A 17629-nucleotide genomic window follows, 5' to 3' on the forward strand; every position below is an offset into this window, starting at 1 on the left:
CTTTTTACAATATATTTTGAACCCTAGCAGCCACCCTCTCCCCTTAAAAACCCTAGAGCATATTTTGGTGAATTTTGAGAGCTTTGTGAAGCAAATACTAAGAAGAGGGCGAGATCGTGGGCGTTTGGCGAGGGAGAACCTATTTTTTTGCACCCTTAGATTTTTTAGCAGTGTGTTGAGGCAAGATCATTTTCCTCTAATCCTATCTCCTGTAGTAATTCATGTTTATAATATGTATAATTGGTTAATCTAATGTGTAGTGCTTATTTCGATTTTTTAAATCCTAGTTTTGATGTTAAATCTTAAAACAACAAAGAGATTAGAAGAATTAATCTGTAATTGATAAAAATTGATGATCATGATCATTAGTTTTTAGATTAATTGATCATTCTTGTTTTACATGGCCTAAACCATAATTGTCGATGTATAGAACTTGAGTCTTGAACATGAAACAATATAGTGATATAAGCTTGTGGATTAAAAACCCTAGTATTATGTGTAGATGTGTGAATATAACTACTAAATGAAGGAAAGATATTAATTTAATATTAGAATCGTGGTTAATTGCTAAGATGATGAACTAATTAGGTTTTGAACCATAATTGTACAAACTTAATCTGATTAGTTATGTTTAAAGTATTTTTTAAACCCCAAAGATCATGTTATGATGATAAATAATTGTTTAGTCAAACCCTAGTATGTTAAACACATGAGTAAACATGTTTTTATACCCCATAATGATGTAAACCCTAGTATGTTAAACACATGAGTAAACATGTTTTTATACCCCATAATGATGTTCTATAAGTTTTTTTATTGAAATTGTCTTTACTTCACGAGACTCAAACCTGAGTCCTGGACTCTGGTTGATCGACCGAACCCTGTGCATCGGTCAACCGATCCCACCCTGAGTTTGTGTAATTCTTTATTCGACCGAAACTTGTTCTTACACATGTTTATGCGAATTGGTCGTCGGTCGACCAATGCCCTAGGGCAGTCGACCGACATCATGTCTTGTTTGTTATGATTTTTCTTACACGTTGTTCATGAACACGGGCTATGAGACGTACAATAATTTACACGTACGACATAGACGTACACCTATAGAGGCTTTGCACACGTGGACTTCCGGGAAGGGGATTGTTCCGTGTATTGTTTTTACCACAACAGGGAGACGATTAGTTAGAACAATATATGTGTGTGTATGGATACTGTTGATGGACACAGCTCAGTACTGCTTAAGGTAGTGCGTCGGTATACCATTGAAATAGGCCATTGAGCCGTAATTATAGTATGCCTACATAGGTAGTCCGTTATGCATGCTGATGCGATGAGGCTAACGAGATGTACTCATAGGATGCCTAAGGAGGTAGTCTGTTTCACATGGTGATGCGATGAGGATGTCTAAAGAGACAGTCCGTTCCGTACGGTGATGTGATAAGGCTAATGAGCCGTACCTATAGGATACCTGAATAGGTAGTCCGTTGCGCACGATGATGTGATGAGGCTAGTGGGCAGTATTTACTTATGATGCCTGAACAGGTAATCCGTTCTGTATAATGATGCGATGATACCATAGAACTTTGTAAGAGATAGTATTATGAAATATATAATAGTTTGAGTCTTAAGCAGAGATTTCTTGTGAACATAGTTCACCCATGTGTATTAGTATGTTTCACATAGATCATTGTACATATTTCATTCATGTTAGTTACCCGAGAGTAGGGTATGTATTTGAGGTTGTTCTATACGACATATTTCATACGAGCTTCACATTACCGGATGTTTATCCTTGTGATTGCGCCAACTACTCGAGGGTAGTATGAGGATTTGATGTGAATTGTATTGATGAGGTTTGGAGTTGTTTTTCTTTTATTTATTGTTTCATTCCTAGGACCCTGGAGTTGGGATTTAGCGATTCACAATTGAAGACATGATATATACATAAGGGTTTCCTTGTTTGGATTATTTCACTGGAAGTACTAATTCTCGTATTGTGAATTTCTAAATCTCAATTTCTCTTAGTTCATGATAGATGGTTTTATATGTGTACTCTTATTTTCATATATACTCCTAACCCCCTCCCCCTGGGGGCGGTGGAGATGATCTCGCTAGTGCTTTGAAGCACGTTTTCCCCCTCTTTTCAGGTAGTGAGCCAGGCATACGGAGAGTCATAGGTTGATGGAGACGTAGTTTAGCTTCCATCTTATATTATTAGTAGTTATGTAGAGCTCCACAATAGTTTATAGTTTATTCTCTAACTTTTGGAGTTGTATTTTATTTTGTAAAGGCTGAGTGCCTTAGTACTATGTCATTTAACTCTATGTATCAAGATATTTCATATTTGATTCAGTTTATCAGTTATACTTTATTTTATTAAGTTGGGATATGATCATATCTTTATTTAATTTTTTCTCTTGACATTTTTGTAGACGGTAAAAAATACCTCTATGGATCTACAGGAAATTTGCCTACGAGAAGAGCTCGCACGCCCAGTTCTCTGGCACGGACCTAAACCGCGTAGACGTCGACTGTACTCAAGTCCAGGTTCGCCTAACGGTCGACTCGCCAGCACGAGTTATGGTCGATCAGGATGGCGGAAATTCGCTCTTCGCCCAACTCGCCTGCCCGAGTTCGGAGTCGAATCCGCCAGCAAGCCCCAAAACCGTCAGTACAGCTGGGTATCCACTACCCCACATGCTGAGATGGACCTTCCCATCTCTCTCGACCCGAAGGGAGAGAGAACACAGTACCCCAGGACCGTCAAACGGCCGCCCACAGTGCACACAGCGCGAAGGACTGGACAGGCGTCGAGTCAACCTGAGCATTCATAAATGCGACTCACCTCGGCTGTCTGAGCCAAGAGCTGGATCCGCCGGCACTCGGCAAGCTGGCTAGACCCACTCGAGTACTATACACCTACTTCACCGCCTCTCCTGACCGGAAAGGAGAAAGCGTCGTGCTCAAAGCACGCCGGGCGGTCACGCACAGTACAAGTGATCGGACAGACACTTCATCGATCTGCGAACTCATAAATGCGGTTCATTAATGCTGGTCAAATCCACTCGGATAGCAGTCGTTTGTTGCCTCACATACAAGAATGGGCCTTCCCATCGTAGGTGACAGGACATAGAGCACAATCCCTGGAATGACCGTTCATGGTATCGAGGAACGGCGAGACGTCTCTGAAGAGGATGTGGTCACATCCCACAATTCAAGGAGAAGTCAAGCTGTCCTTCTTTCATTTAAAAACCCCTTCCAGCACGATGGAAGAGAGGTCGCAAAACTTGGAGAAAAAAGAGTTGAGACCAAGCTGTTAGCAAATCCTTGCATTACAGCACCTCTGCCTAGTTCTGGGCTCCGATCGCCGACGAACCAAGCAGACCCGAACTCCATTGCCCCGAGCTTCTACTGCGAACTGAAGCTCTCCAGCAACCTCATTCAAACGGTCCAAGGGAAGCAGACTCGACCCGAGCATCGAGCGAAGCGTCCTATAGCCACCTAAAGTCCCCACACAAAACAAAGAGGGCCTTCCCTCTGCTTCTGTTGTAAACATTTGATTTGTTAGTTTGTAATAAGCTTTCTTATAAATACAAACGAAACTCCTTTCTTCGGAAGAATCAAATTTTCACCCTACAGAAGATGGCGACCACAGTGGGAGCAGCTGTTTCATCGAGTGAAATGGTGGTGGCTCAGTTTGATGAGGTTACTATCGGGACGACAGTAGAGTCCCTCGAAATCGAGTTCGACCAGGCCAAGTACGAAGAATACTTGTCCTCCTCCTCCTCGGGTGGCAATGCGTCCCGCAAACGCCACAGAGCTGTGCGCCGAGGCCGACCTCAGACGGTCAAAGCCTCCGCACCCGAGGGTTCCAACCGAGTCTCATCGGAGGAGCCCACTCCCTCGCGATCGATCAAGGCCAAGCCAGAGATCGAGCGCAAGAGGCAAGGGTCTGCCAGATGGATCGCCAAGCGGTCCACACAGACACCTACCTCGGAGGAAGCGCCGGTTCACTCCGGCACAAACCGCAATGCCACAACCCACGGTGACGTTCTCCCCGCTGGGAGAACTAACCAACAGCGACGGCAAACACCCGTCAGACAGGGGGTCCAAACCTCCATTTCTCATAATGGCCTGAACCATCACACAGGCCCGAGAAACACTAGACGGGAAGGCAAGCTGCCCGACCTCAGAAGGCCCTCCAAATCAGGAGCGTCAACCGAGGACAGCAGAGCCATCCGCTCAGGAGGACTTCGCTTCTCAGGTCATATCCCTGATGCGAACAAACCACACCGAGCATACGAGCTTACCCAAGTAGGCGAATCCTCGAAGGCTGGCGAGCCTCGCCATAATCATTTGGCGGATAAACGTAAAGGAAAGGAAATAGGCGGTTCCTCCCGAACCCGCTCTTCTAAACACGGGGTCGAAACTCGCCCACATACTGGAATTCGCTCAAACGCGAAGACTCGCCAGTCAAGGCGAGATCGCCTGACTCCAACACCAAGGCGTTCCACCCAACACGCGCCAGAGAGAGCGCCCAAAAATCTCTCGTCAGCTCACCAGAGCGACTCTTCTGAGGCCCGGGGTTGTCACCAACCACCCGTAGAAGACCTCAGAGAATTCTTGACTCGCAAACGCACTATTCACGAGGCGAATCCTCAGTGTCATTGCGAGAGACTCATCCACACGGTCCTCGCCGACTGCCAATGCGTTGGAACGGCGAAACCTTCGGTATTTGAGAGGCTTTCTCAACAGGCCTCTCGACCGAGGCCCTCCCGTCGAAGGCGCCGTCACCAGAAAAGACGCGCTGCTGACGACCTGGAACTCTCATCCGCCACAGTCAACATGACGGATAAAGGGAAGGCGGTACTCTCCGACTCGCCAGACTCGGACTCCGTCTTAAGACCTAACACCCGGTCTGCCCGACGCCGGCAGGAAGGCATATTCCAGCGAACCCGTAGTCGCCGGGGGGTAAGTATTGGGTTTGACTATTCCACCCTAATACCTCCCTCCTGCGGCGAAGATGAGGTTCATTCGGCGGCGGCCACATCCCAGACCTCGCGCTCAAGTCAAGACGCGCAGGCGAGGGCGCACATGACCGATACCAACCACGAGCAGACAATGGCTCAAAAGTTGGAGGCACAGCAGGCGACCATCGACTCTCTAAGAGAGATGATGGAGCAACTGCTGAGCAAGAAGAAAAAGAAGGGAACCCAACGTCCCTTGCCCCGGCAGACTAGGGATAAAGAATGGGTACCACCTCACCGTCCAGCGGCTGAGACGGAGGATGATCGACAATCCGATTACTCCTCCAAAACATCGATAGGAACGTCGCACACCGCGGATAGCACCCGTGACAAAAGATTCGACGAGTTCCAGGACCAACTGAACGCGCTGAAGCTTCAGCAAAACATGAACAAGCTGGGGGTGATACGTCCCTACCCTATCGAATGGGACACGGTCCCATACCCAGCGAAGTTCAAGCCAATCAGTTTGGTGCAGTTTGATGGCAAGGGGTCACCCTCGCAACATATCTATTACTTCATGGCGCAGACCGGATTCCTCACCGGGAACGACGCCATTCTCACCCGACTATTCATAGGTACCCTCAAGGGGGTGGCCTTTGAGTGGTTCCGCAAACTGGAGCCTGGCTCCATCAAGGCATGGGCCGACGTTGAAAAGCTCTTCCTCGCCCGCTTCTTCGACGACGACACGGAAGTGTCAATGGCCACTCTCCTCGCTGAGAAGCAGCGTAAATCAAGAGGCTGGAGGCAGAGGAGCCGCAGTCCAAAAAGGGAACTACGGAACCAGCTGCACCAAAGAATCCTCCTCGGTCGAAAGGAAAAGAGGCTATGGCCGTTGACTCTACCCCGGCGCCAAAGTTCGTTCAAAAGCCGAAACCCAGGCAATTTGAACCACGCCCTCAGCGGCAATATGATTTCAAAGAAGACCAGGTGGTAGCGCCAAAGAATCCTCCTCGGTCGAAAGGAAAAGAGGCTATGGCCGTTGACTCTACCCCGGCGCCAAAGTTCCTTCAAAAGCCGAAACCCAGGCAATTTGAACCACGCCCTCAGCGGCAATATGATTTCAAAGAAGACCCGGTGGTAGCTACTCTCGACACCCTACTCAAGAGTGGGCGAATTAAGTTGCCAGAAGCTGTCAAGCCTGAAGAGGCAGACAAAACCGGTGACCCAAGTTACTGTGCATATCATAGGTTCCTTGGGCATCACACAACCAAGTGCTACGTCCTCAAGGACAAACTCCAGGCCCTCTACGACGCGGGGGTCTTGAAGAAAGAAAAGGTCCAAAAGCAGGTGACGGCGAACATGGTCACCTTGAGCTTTGGGACGGGTCTCCCGGAGGTCCAAGCTCCGGCGGGGATAATTCCTATCCCCAAGGCGATTTTGAAGATCACTAACGACGATCCTCACAACCAGCGGGAGAAGGGTTTGGTTCCACAAACTCTGCCATCAGGGCAGGTGATGTGGGTCCACCCGGATCTCCTCGACGATGAGCAGTGGACCGTACAGCCTTCCAAGGAGGCTAAGAGAAAACATTGCAACGCGGTCACCGCCATCCTGGATATGGATGACGCGGCGATGACTACCTTAACCGACTCTGAAGAAGACACCAACGTCTTCGCCACGAGAGCCGGAAAGGAGTTTGCGAAACAATATCCCGCGAGGGCGGAAAACCCAGCAGGACCTCCCGCGAGGCCGGCCGCAGCAGTCCCAGCCAAGTTCAAGCCGCCAGCCTTACCGGTTCAACGTGCTCGCGCAATTGAAAAGCATACCCGCGCGAATCACCGTGTACGACCTCCTCCGGTTGTCTAGGCCTACCCGGGAAGCCCTACAAGAGGCGTTGGCTGACGCAGAGGCGTTCTCGACCCATTTCTCAAAAGAAACAGAGATCGAACAGGGCTGTACAACTTGCGGCCAAGTTTCAGAGAGACAGATCCCCTGCATCACTTTCACCCCCGAGGACATGCTCATCAAGAACACGTCCCATGACCGGCCGCTGTACTTCACAGGATACGTCGGCTCGGCGAAAGTGGATCGGATCCAGGTTGACCCAGGGTCCGCGCTGAGCATCGTGCCCCTGAAGTTAATCAGACACTTGATACCGTCGAAGCGCTTAGCCTCGACCTCGACTACCATCTTCGGCTTCAACGCCACAGGGACTCGGCCACTCGGCAAAATCCGCCTGAAATGTCGGATAGGCGACATGAAGACGGAGGTGACGTGCTACGTTATCGATGCTGAACCCTCCTACAACATACTCCTGGGGCGTCCGTGGATTCATGGCAACCGGATCGTTCCATCCACGCTACACCAGTGTTTGAAGTACGTGGACGGCTACGAGCGGGTAAGAACGGTAGTGGCCGACAAACACCCCTTTAAGGGCGTCGAGAACTACTTCGCGGATTCTCTGCTATACCAGGACCCCGACCAGCCACCGGTGGAAGAACTAGAAAGTGGCAATGAGGCGGATAGCGAACCTGAATACGGTGACAGCTTAATTCTGAACGACTTTGAGTCGATTGTAATTGGTTATGAGAGTCACCATGTAACTAACGCCGTTCAGGCAGAGAAGCTTATCATGAATGAGAAATCCGACCTTGCTTATTTGTCGTCTTGCTCCTCGTCCGAAGACGACGCACCTAATAACTCGTGGTCGACACTCTACAGTGAGTCTTCTCTACACTTGCCGGTATGTTCGTCATACGTCTTCAAGACACGGCCGATCGAGCCATCGCGAGCTGTATTCGTCGTGCCAGCACGGAAGAGGTATCGAAAAGACATCATCTTCGGTCGAATCGATCGCCCCCTACGCACGCTATGGGACGAATCTGAGGACGAAGACCCAGCGCCCCAGTTCTCGCAATACAGTCGAGTGGCGAAACGCATAATGAGCAACATGGGGTACGACCTCACTCGCTTGGAGGGCCTGAATTACGGCCGAGGACGCAAGACGGTCATCAAACCATCCTACGTCCCCAAAGGGAAGCCCTCAAATTACTTCAACAGGACTAGGAGAGGCTTAGGCTACTCCTCCTCCTCATCGGAGTGTTGTTTTTACGTCGACGAGGATTCCGATTACGCATGTTCAGGAGATCAGTCGTCAACAACCTCGGCCTGGGACTCCGACGTCAGCGTAAGGGATCTGTTCGATGGCCTTACAGTCAACATGGCTACAGTAGACCCCGCCGGAATGGCAGAGGACGAACGACTTCCACTTTACGACGAGACATGGGATCGCCATGTTAGCGCCCAGTGGAACAGTCGCTTCGAACAGCGCGAACCACCAACTGAAGACGAAGTCCTCCAGGTGAACATGGGTACCGAGGCGAATCCCAAACCCATATTCATCAGCGGCAGTCTGCCTCCTCAAGAAAAAGAGGATCTCATCGCCCTCGTACGGGAATACATTGACGTCTTCGCCTGGAATTACGAGGATATGCCTGGCCTGGATCCGCGGGTCGCCACGCATCGCCTCAACATCAACCCTGACGCCAAGCCAGTCAAACAACAGCAGAGGCGGTTTCGCCCCCAAATCATGGAGGCGATCGAATCTGAAGTAAAGAAGCTGATCGAATCCGGCTTCATCAGAGAGGAGCAACACCCCGACTGGGTGGCGAATATTGTTCCAGTCTTGAAGAAGAACGGCAAGATCCGCATCTGCATCGACTTTAGGAACCTCAACGCCGCATGCCCTAAAGACGAATTCCCTCTGCCCATCACGGATGTCATCATTGACAATACGTGCGGATTCGAGAGGATGTCCTTCATGGACGGCTTCTCGGGGTACAACCAAATCAAAATGCACCCCGAAGACGAGAAGCACACTGCATTCAGGACCCCCATGGGGGTGTACTGCTATACCGTCATGCCGTTCGGACTCAAGAACGCTGGCGCAACCTACCAACGAGCCATGAGCATGATCTTTCGAGATCATTTGCGAAAGACGGTCGAATGCTATGTGGACGACTTGGTCGTGAAGAGTCGCCATAAGGAGGATCACCTCCAAGACTTGAAGGCTATGTTCGAACTCATGAGGACTCATCAGCTCAAGATGAATCCTACCAAGTCATTCTTGGGAATGTCTAGCGGTAAATTCCTCGGTTTCGTCGTCACGACGAAAGGGATCCGAATTGATCCAGACAAGGTGCGAGCTATTCAAGAGCTCCAACCACCCCGAAATCTTAAAGAGCTGAGAGGCCTTCAAGGACGACTGGCTTATATCCGAAGATTCATCTCGAATCTCTCGGGCAAGTGCCAACCCTTCTCTAAGCTGATGAAGAAAGGTACCTCCTTCGTCTGGGATGAGCCATGCCAAAAGGCTTTTGAGGAGATCAAAGCTTATCTCTCAAATCCGCCTGTCCTTGCGGCGCCAATCTCAGGAAGGCCATTCCTCATATACATACGGGCTATGGAACATTCTCTGGGTGCCCTCTTGGCTCAGAACGATGATGCAGGCCACGAGCAGGGCATCTACTACCTGAGCAGAACCTTGCAGGGCGCCGAGCAACGGTACCCAATGGTCGAGAAGGAATGCCTAGCCTTGGTGTTCGCTATCCAAAAGATGCGGCACTACTTGGTTGGCCAAACCATCCATGTCATCTCCCGGATGAATCCCATTCGGGTCTTCATGACACAACCCGCAGCGCTAAACTGGCGCCTGGCCAGGTGGGCACTTCTGCTCTCTCAATACGACATTCATTTCATGCCGCAGAAATCGGTCAAGGGACAAGCCATCTGCGATCTCATGGCTAGTCACCCGCTGGGGGAGAAGACCGATCTATTCGAAGATCTGCCGGATGAACCTCCCGAAGCCAATATGACTTCGTCGCCGGAGGTGTGGCAGATGTTCTTCGACGGTGCGTCCCGCGCAGGCGCGAGCGGCTCTATTTCTGCAGGAGTGGGAGTGGCCCTCACCTCCCCGCATGGTCACGTGTTTCCCCGGGCCTTTTCCTTGACGGAACCATGTACCAACAACGTAGCCGAGTACAACGCGTTGCTCATAGGGCTCGAGTTAGCCAAAGAGCTCGGGATAAAGCATCTGGAGGCTTATGGCGATTCGCAACTCATTGTCAAACAAATGACTGGCGAATACGAAGTCAGGAATGAAGATCTTATCCCGCTCCACCGAGCAGCGGTCAGACTAGTGGAGTCATTCGAGAGCTTCCGTATTGAGCACGTGCTCCGTTCAAAGAACACCCATGCGGATGCTCTCGCATCCTTGGCAGCTAACTTAGCCCAGCCTCCTGGAACGACCCAAAAGGTCGCTGTCGCCAGCCGAAAACTCTTTCGACCCAGAGACGTCCCAGAGGCAAACGCCACTCATCAAGCCTCGGGTCAGCCAGATCAGGAAGACTGGCGTCTCCCGATCATCGATTATGTCCTATACGGCATGTTGCCTGAGGATTCGAAGGAACGAGAGTCGGTCCGACGACGTGCCTCATGGTTCTACTACGATTCAACCACTAAAACGTTGTATCGCAGGTCATACGACGGCTTGCTACTTCGCTGTCTTTCAAAAGCGGAGGCGCAAGAAGCCGTACGCGAAGCACATGACGGCGTGTGCGGAGCTCATCAGCCCGGACCCAAGCTTTGGGATCGCTTACGAAGGATGGGCTACTTCTGGCCTGGGATGGTTACTGATGCAGTCGCTTATGCTAAGCGATGTTACGAATGCCAGATCCACGCCAACTACATACACCAGCCTCCTGAGGATCTACATCCGACGAGGGCATCTTGGCCCTTCGAGGCATGGGGGATGGACATAGTCGGGCCAATTTCTCCACCATCGGCGAGAGGCCATCGCTTCATCCTCGCGATCACCGACTATTTCTCTAAATGGGCAGAAGCCATCCCCTTAAGAGAAGTCAAGACTAGCGACGTGATCAAATTCATCAAGCACCATGTCATCTACCGATACGGCGTACCCCGGCGTATCATTCACGACAACGGCACGCAATTCGTTAGCCATGCCTTCACCAGGTTCTGCGACAAATTCCGAATACAGAACCTCTCGTCCACGGCCTACAACCCTTCAGCGAATGGTCTGGCCGAAGCTTTCAACAAGACGATCATTAAGATCCTGACCAAGCTGACTTCCACTAGCAAGCGCGACTGGAATGAAAAGCTGGGCGAGAGCCTGTGGGGATATCGCACGACGGTTCGTACACCGACTGGCACCACGCCTTACTCGTTGGTATACGGCTGTGAAGCTGTATTGCCATTAGAGATTCAGATTCCATCCCTTCGCGTCGCCCTAGCGACAGGGATGATGACTGAGGAAAATCACCAACTTCGACTCGCAGAGCTCGAAGCACTGGACGACAAGCGACTGGAAGCTCAGCAGCACATTGAGTTTTACCAAGCTCGGATGGCCAAGAGTTTCGACAAGAAAGTCAAGCGCCGAGCCTTCAAAGAAGGAGAGCTCGTCCTATCCGTCCGTAGACCAATGATCCTCACTTCCAAGAAGAAGGGGAAATTCCAGTCCAAATGGGAAGGACCATTCGTGGTAGAGACAGTCTACTCGAACGGTGCCTATTGCCTCGTCAAACCGAACGGCGATAAGATCATGATGCCCATCAACGGCAAATACCTGAAGAAGTACTACCCATAGTGCTCCTTCACAAACTCCCAAGAGTGCATGAGTCTAAACTGGCCCTCAAAACCTCCAACTAGTACATGAGGCTAAACTGTTCCTGCTTTGCCCGCTCTGGCGAAAGCCTCTTGTGGGATCCAATTCGCCTATCTCCTCCAAGGAGAAGGCGGATCCACCAAAGTCGTTCATATCACGACATATACATTCAATTCGCCTATCTCCTCCAATGAGATGACGGATCCACTAAAGTCGTTCTAATCACGACATTCCCTGTCACGTTAACATTAAACCTCTGACAAAATCAACTTACCAATCCTCTTCTAAAGGATGATGGGTCCTCAAAGTCGTTCCAATCACGACATTCTCTGTCACGTTAACATTAAACCTCTGACAAAATCAACTTACCAATCCTCTTCTAAAGGATGGTGGGTCCTCAAAGTTGTTCCAATCATGACATTACCTGTCATGTTAACATTAAACCTCTGACACAATCTACTTACCAATCCTCTTCCGAAGAATGGTAGGTCCCCATGGTCGCTCCGATCGCGACAAGACCCCATCAGGTTAATGATCACCTCTGATGATTGACGCCGTTATTCTTACGAATAGCATAGCCCGAACAATGGCCTACCATGCGACGTGCCATTACCCCTGTCAATAGTCACACTCCTACGTCCCTGAACTATCTGACCTGTTCCGGATGTCCTAACATTGCTTTAGGATAACTGATGGGTGGAGTCTACCAGGCGATGACTCTTACCACAATCAATTGTCTCATTCCCACATGACGACAATCGTCGAAGACGGTTCCCCAGACAACAACTCGCCGAAAGGCGAGTCGAAGTCAAGTTCTTCAGTTGGTCGTAAAGGCAAACGTTTGTTCCTTATTGCGATCCAAGGGTTACTCTCTCGATCCCGTTGGAGCTACAACGCGAAGATCGGAGTTAATCCGATCCCACGCTGTGAGCAACAGAAGGCAAAACAAGAGCTTAATGTGACTAAGTCCTGAACAGGACAATCAGTGGATCGTCAAGTTCAATTCAAATGCCCAACGGCGCAGTCAAAGAGAGAAAACTGTATGCGCAAAGCAAAGGTGAACAAAATAAGCAAAAGGGCCACTACGGGCCATAGTTTACATGAGTTTGCAGTTTGACTATGATGCCTGAGGCACCAATTAAGCTAACAAAACAAATAAAAAGAAAGGAGGATCCAGACGGCTTGAGGACTACAGGAACTTCAGCACGCTGAACGAGCCGATCTTGGCCTTGAGCTTCGCACGCTCTGCCGCACGTCGGGTCCTCGCCTCCTCCTTCTTCTTCTGCTGTTGCTTGGCCAAATTCGCCTGGCTGGCTTCTTCCTCTCGACGAAGGAGTTGGAGCTCCTGGTCCACTCTCGCGGCGACCTCGCCAAGCCTCCTCGCCTCGTGCCCGCGCTCCACCAGCTTCGCCTCGCCGCGGAGGGAACCGGCATCCTCGAAGAAAGCCCGGTCTAGGTAGGCGTCCATCCGGTCCAGCACCGCTTGTTGCCGCTGCTGCAGACGTCGGAGCTCCGCTTCTTTCGCCTGGATCCGCTTCGCTCGTTCTTCGCGCTCGAGCAGAAAGCACAGAGAAGGAGGCGGGGGCGTGTCGGAGGAGTCCTCATAAAACAACTCCTCGAGGCGGTACGTCCACCCCGCCACCCGCTCAAGCTCTCGCTCACATCGCCGTGTGAGCGAGGCGTCGCCAGCACGACGGACCGCCTCCAAGGCCGCTTCCACAAAAGGAAGCGCGTGATGGTAGGGGCCGTCGCCTACGCTGACCGAGAGAGCGGTCCCGTGCACCATATCCACTAGGTGCTGGAGCGGCACGAAGGCAGGGTGAGCCACGGGGTCCGGGACCGCAGGGACGGCGGCCGGGGCGCCCACGTCGACGACGGTGGCAGAGGAGCCGACCCGCCGTCGGATCCCCGACTATTGGATCAACTCGCTAACTGCTCGAGTTTTCGCCTACAATTCAAACTAGCCAGGCGAATCGGGTCGGGTTTTCAACACAAACCCACCATCATACGGGTCTCGCACACAGCATAAACTCGCCAGCCGTTGGGTTGCGTTTCCAAGCGAAACTCGCCAACAGTTTAGTTTAGCTTCCAAGCGGAACTCGCCGCGGTCAAAATCTCGCCTGAAAACAAATTAAATCTCGCCAATACACAAGCAATGAGCGGACACAAAACCTCATTGATACTTTAAGACAGTACATTTGAACAAAGTTATGTTTTTGCAAATTGCGAAAGTCATAATGACATGTTCAAAGAAGCAAAACATACACCCAGTGTTTCAAGACAATACATTTGAACAAAGTTATGACTTTAAGAGTCATGGCATAGTTCCAAATGTAAAACAAGCAAGCAAAATGTCTTAATACAGTCCTGAGGCAGAAGTCTCAGTCGAACACGCTGAAGGTGGAGATCTCCTCTTTGACCGCCTCAACCTGGCTCGCGTGGTCTTCCCGAGCCTTATTTTCAGCGGCTTTCTGAATTCGATCTTCGCGGTTCGACATGGCGGCAGCATCTGTCTGACGCAAAGCCAGCAGGCGCCGAGTCTCCGCCTCAGCGTGCTCGTTCACCTTAATAACGTCGGATTGGAGCCCCTTCCACTTCGCCTCCGCCTGTCCCAACTCGGCCCTCAGGCGAGCCATGGTATGGTTCAGGTCAATGACTTGCTCCTCTAGTAAACGTTGTTGGCTCACCCAAAAGTTAGCCGCAGACTCCGAATCCGCTATCTCTTTGGAGCGGGTTTCCTGTTCCAAGGCTTCCTGACGCCTGAAGTGAGCTAGACAGGATGCCATTTTAGCCTCCGGACCTCCCCGTAGCAAGTCCTCTAGCACCATCATGCGTGGCTCCAAGAGACGGAGTTCACGCACGCAACGGGTAGCGAGACGGTTTTCACCTGATCGCCGTAAATCGGCCACGCGATCATAGAGGGACTGCCTGAAGCTGTCAAAGCTACCCATACCGAGTTCGACGAGGGAAATTGCCTGCCTTACAGCACCTTCGAACTCTTCAATACGGGCCTGCCATGGTTGAGACTCGGAGGGAACAAAGCTCTGGCCTGGAGCGAGCGCCGTGATGGGAGGAATTTCGAGGCAAGGTTCGGCTCCCGACTGGGGAGCGGGATCCGGAGCAGCGGAGTTCGCACGGCCTTCAGATTCGTCGTCTGAAATCAGAATGGGATCGGCCGCATGCTCCTCGGCAGCCGGCACCTCCTCTCGACCTGTAAGACGCAACAAGCGATACAGGGAACAGTTGGGGGAGGAACACCTACTAAACTCACACGAAAGTCGAAGCAAGAACATACCTTCAGCCGCGACGGCTTCGGCAGCACCTGAAGAACCAGGCTCTTTCCTTTTCTTGGAAACGACTCTCTTCACCTTCGGCGCCATTGGGAGTGTGAGGAAGAAGAAGTTCGGGTTTACTCTGAGGAGGACGATAGCGAGACTCGATTAGACCGTTCAAGGCTAGAACAGTTGAAGGGTAAGGTCGAACAGATCGGATCTTATCTGGACGGACGAGATCTGATGGTTCGTGACCACGATCTGCAACAACGGCCCGAATCGGGCGCGAGAGACGAAGAGGCCCACTACTTCGCACTTAATGCAGAACGGCTAGCCCACGTCTCCCTAACCGGCGTACACATGGATTGATACGTGGACTACTGAAAGCGGAACCCATTCAGAGCCAAGTTCGCTATTAGCTCCTGCAAATCCGCCTGCGAGCGAAATTCGCCTGCGAATAAGGTGAACTTGCAGCAAAAACTCGCCGACAAGAATTCCTCTATAATTGAGATTCTCTTACGACCAAATTCCGACCGATGCATGATTGCGAAATGAAACACACACAAATGGCAATATGCCAGAAACAAAAGGGATAATTTCATTCGTGAAAGGGAAGTCCTATTACAAACGGAAAATTGAAAGCGAATTACAGAGATTTTAACCGCAGCTCCGCCTCACGAAGTTCTTCGGCATGGCGAAGTTCAAGCCTCCTTAGAATCTCTCGGCGAAGATCTTCATCCGTACGCGAGGCCAAGTCTTGAACGGTCTCTTTGGCTTCCTTATGGGCTCGCTCCTTTTCCTCCACTGAATTGGCAGTCAGCTGCTGGCGAGATTCAATGTTCTCCAACTCTTTGACCGCCTGCTCACGAGCCTTCTCTTGAATAGCCAATGAGGCCCGCGCCTTGGCTATGACCTGCTTCAGAGCCTCTACCTCCGAAGACAAGCGAGAAACGCGGTTGTCAGCTTTCTGTCGCTCAAGGACCATCCGTTCATTCTCAGCTTTGGCTTGCACCAATTCCTCCGACAATCTCGCCTCTAGTGACATAGTTTCATTCAGACGGCGATCCCGCTCTTGCACCACCGCTCGGACTTCGCCGGAGGCAAGATCCACAAGAGTGGAACTCTTCGCGCGAAGAGCAAGCAACTGCTGGATGGCTTCTTTCACTGCCTCTTTACGCTGAAAATAAGGCTGCGCCCCAGAATGCTTTAGCCTCTTGATTAAGAAGCCTATGATGTAGTCGATATCTTCTTCGAAGCTCTCGAAAGGACAACTCTCTTCCAGCGCGAGCCTGATGCAGGCAGCCATAGTGTCATGGAATTCAGCCACGGATCGTGCCGCACTCTTTCTTCGCTCACGCTCCAGGGGAGAGAGGGCAGCCTCTTCCATCATAGATGGAACCACGGTTGAAGCACCGGTGGCCATAACTGTGGAAGTAGTAGTTGGCGTCGCCAGGGCCGGTGTGACCAATGATGCCCTCGGAACAGCAATCACGGCATCAACGGCGACCCCCGACAGGGAGGTGATCACTTGCTGAGCAGAAACCTCTCTTTGAAGCGGTGACTCTCGCACTGAGAAACGATCCTCAGCAGACACCGCCGCAGGAGCAGGGGATCCCCCTATTTGACCAGTCGCATCTTCATGAGCCAAGTCCTCTTCCTCACTCGACAGGGCCTCGTGCATGGAGGCGTCGTCGTCATCCTCCTTAGATTCGCCCGTCTCCCTAGACGAGCGATTCGCCCAAGAGGAAGGACCCTCTTTGCCGGCGATGTCGCGGGCATGATCGGCTACAAATGCACCGAGAGAGTTAACGGAGACCCCTCGTAAGGGACCCTATTTACGGTGAGGCATGAAAGAACGAGTAATGCTAAAGTCTATACTTACCTAAGCCCGTAAGCCCCTCATCATCTCCAGCTTCTTCCTCTTCGTCGGAAGGAATAGAGATCACTTTCTCAACCGCACCTGCATAGATCCATCACCAATATCAAAAGGTGCAAGAGCAACATTGCAATCAAGGGTACTGTTGCAAAGACTACCTCGTGATGCGGGCAAAGAAGCCGTTGGAACTCCCGACGGTAACCTCACGTCGGACGGCAGAGGAGCGTCCTTCGGAGTCTCTTGAACTGCCCCCGATGTGGCAGGTGAGGCAGGCGGCACGGCTCCAGACCCAGACGGAGCCACTCCAGACCCGGACAGAGCCACTCCAGGAATCCTTATCGGAGAAACGTCATCCCGACCCCCTGCCGCTTGGATGGTCCCGACTGTCCCATCACAGCGAGCCTTCTTGGCCGCCTCCGCTCTGGAACTCTCGGCCACCGCCTCCCGCTGACGCTTCGAGAGAAGCGAGCTACTCGGGGATAGCAAAGGTGCCCCCATTTGTCCGATTGTCGGACTCTGAACCGGAGCTCGAACATCGGGAACCTCAGATTCGCCACCAGCATCGAAGCTCTCACAGTCCTCCACTGGATCCTCCGAGAACAACTCCCTAGCGGTTTGGTGGCCCCTTCTCTTTGAAGAACGGAGAGAGCCCCTGATGGGACGATCGCGTTCCGCCAGACATGAGCTTTGGAACCAGAAGTTGGCAGGGTCAGCACTAGCACCCCGATACCACCGACAGTACAAGAGCGTGTGGTGTAAATCGCGGTCCTTCGCAGGCAACTCAAAACGAGCTTGAGTACCTCCAGCATGGGTCCAGAACCACCCCCGAGCG

General features: G+C 51.4%; 2 protein-coding genes across 2 annotated transcripts; both read right to left on the bottom strand.

Moving 5' to 3' along the window:
• LOC109826553 lies at positions 12839 to 13435 on the bottom strand. The gene has a single exon (XM_020393581.1). The coding sequence runs from the start codon at positions 13433 to 13435 to the stop codon at positions 12839 to 12841; it is 597 nt and encodes a 198-aa protein (XP_020249170.1).
• Positions 15568 to 17295, bottom strand: LOC109826554. The gene is made up of 3 exons (XM_020393582.1): positions 16956 to 17295; positions 16804 to 16881; positions 15568 to 16706 (listed from the first exon to the last, which is right to left on the bottom strand). The coding sequence occupies exons 1-3, from the start codon at positions 17293 to 17295 to the stop codon at positions 15568 to 15570; spliced, it is 1557 nt and encodes a 518-aa protein (XP_020249171.1).

The sequence above is a fragment of the Asparagus officinalis genome, chromosome 10, assembly GCF_001876935.1.
Source record: "Asparagus officinalis chromosome 10, Aspof.V1, whole genome shotgun sequence".
In the NCBI taxonomy this organism is placed as follows: Eukaryota; Viridiplantae; Streptophyta; class Magnoliopsida; order Asparagales; family Asparagaceae; genus Asparagus; species Asparagus officinalis.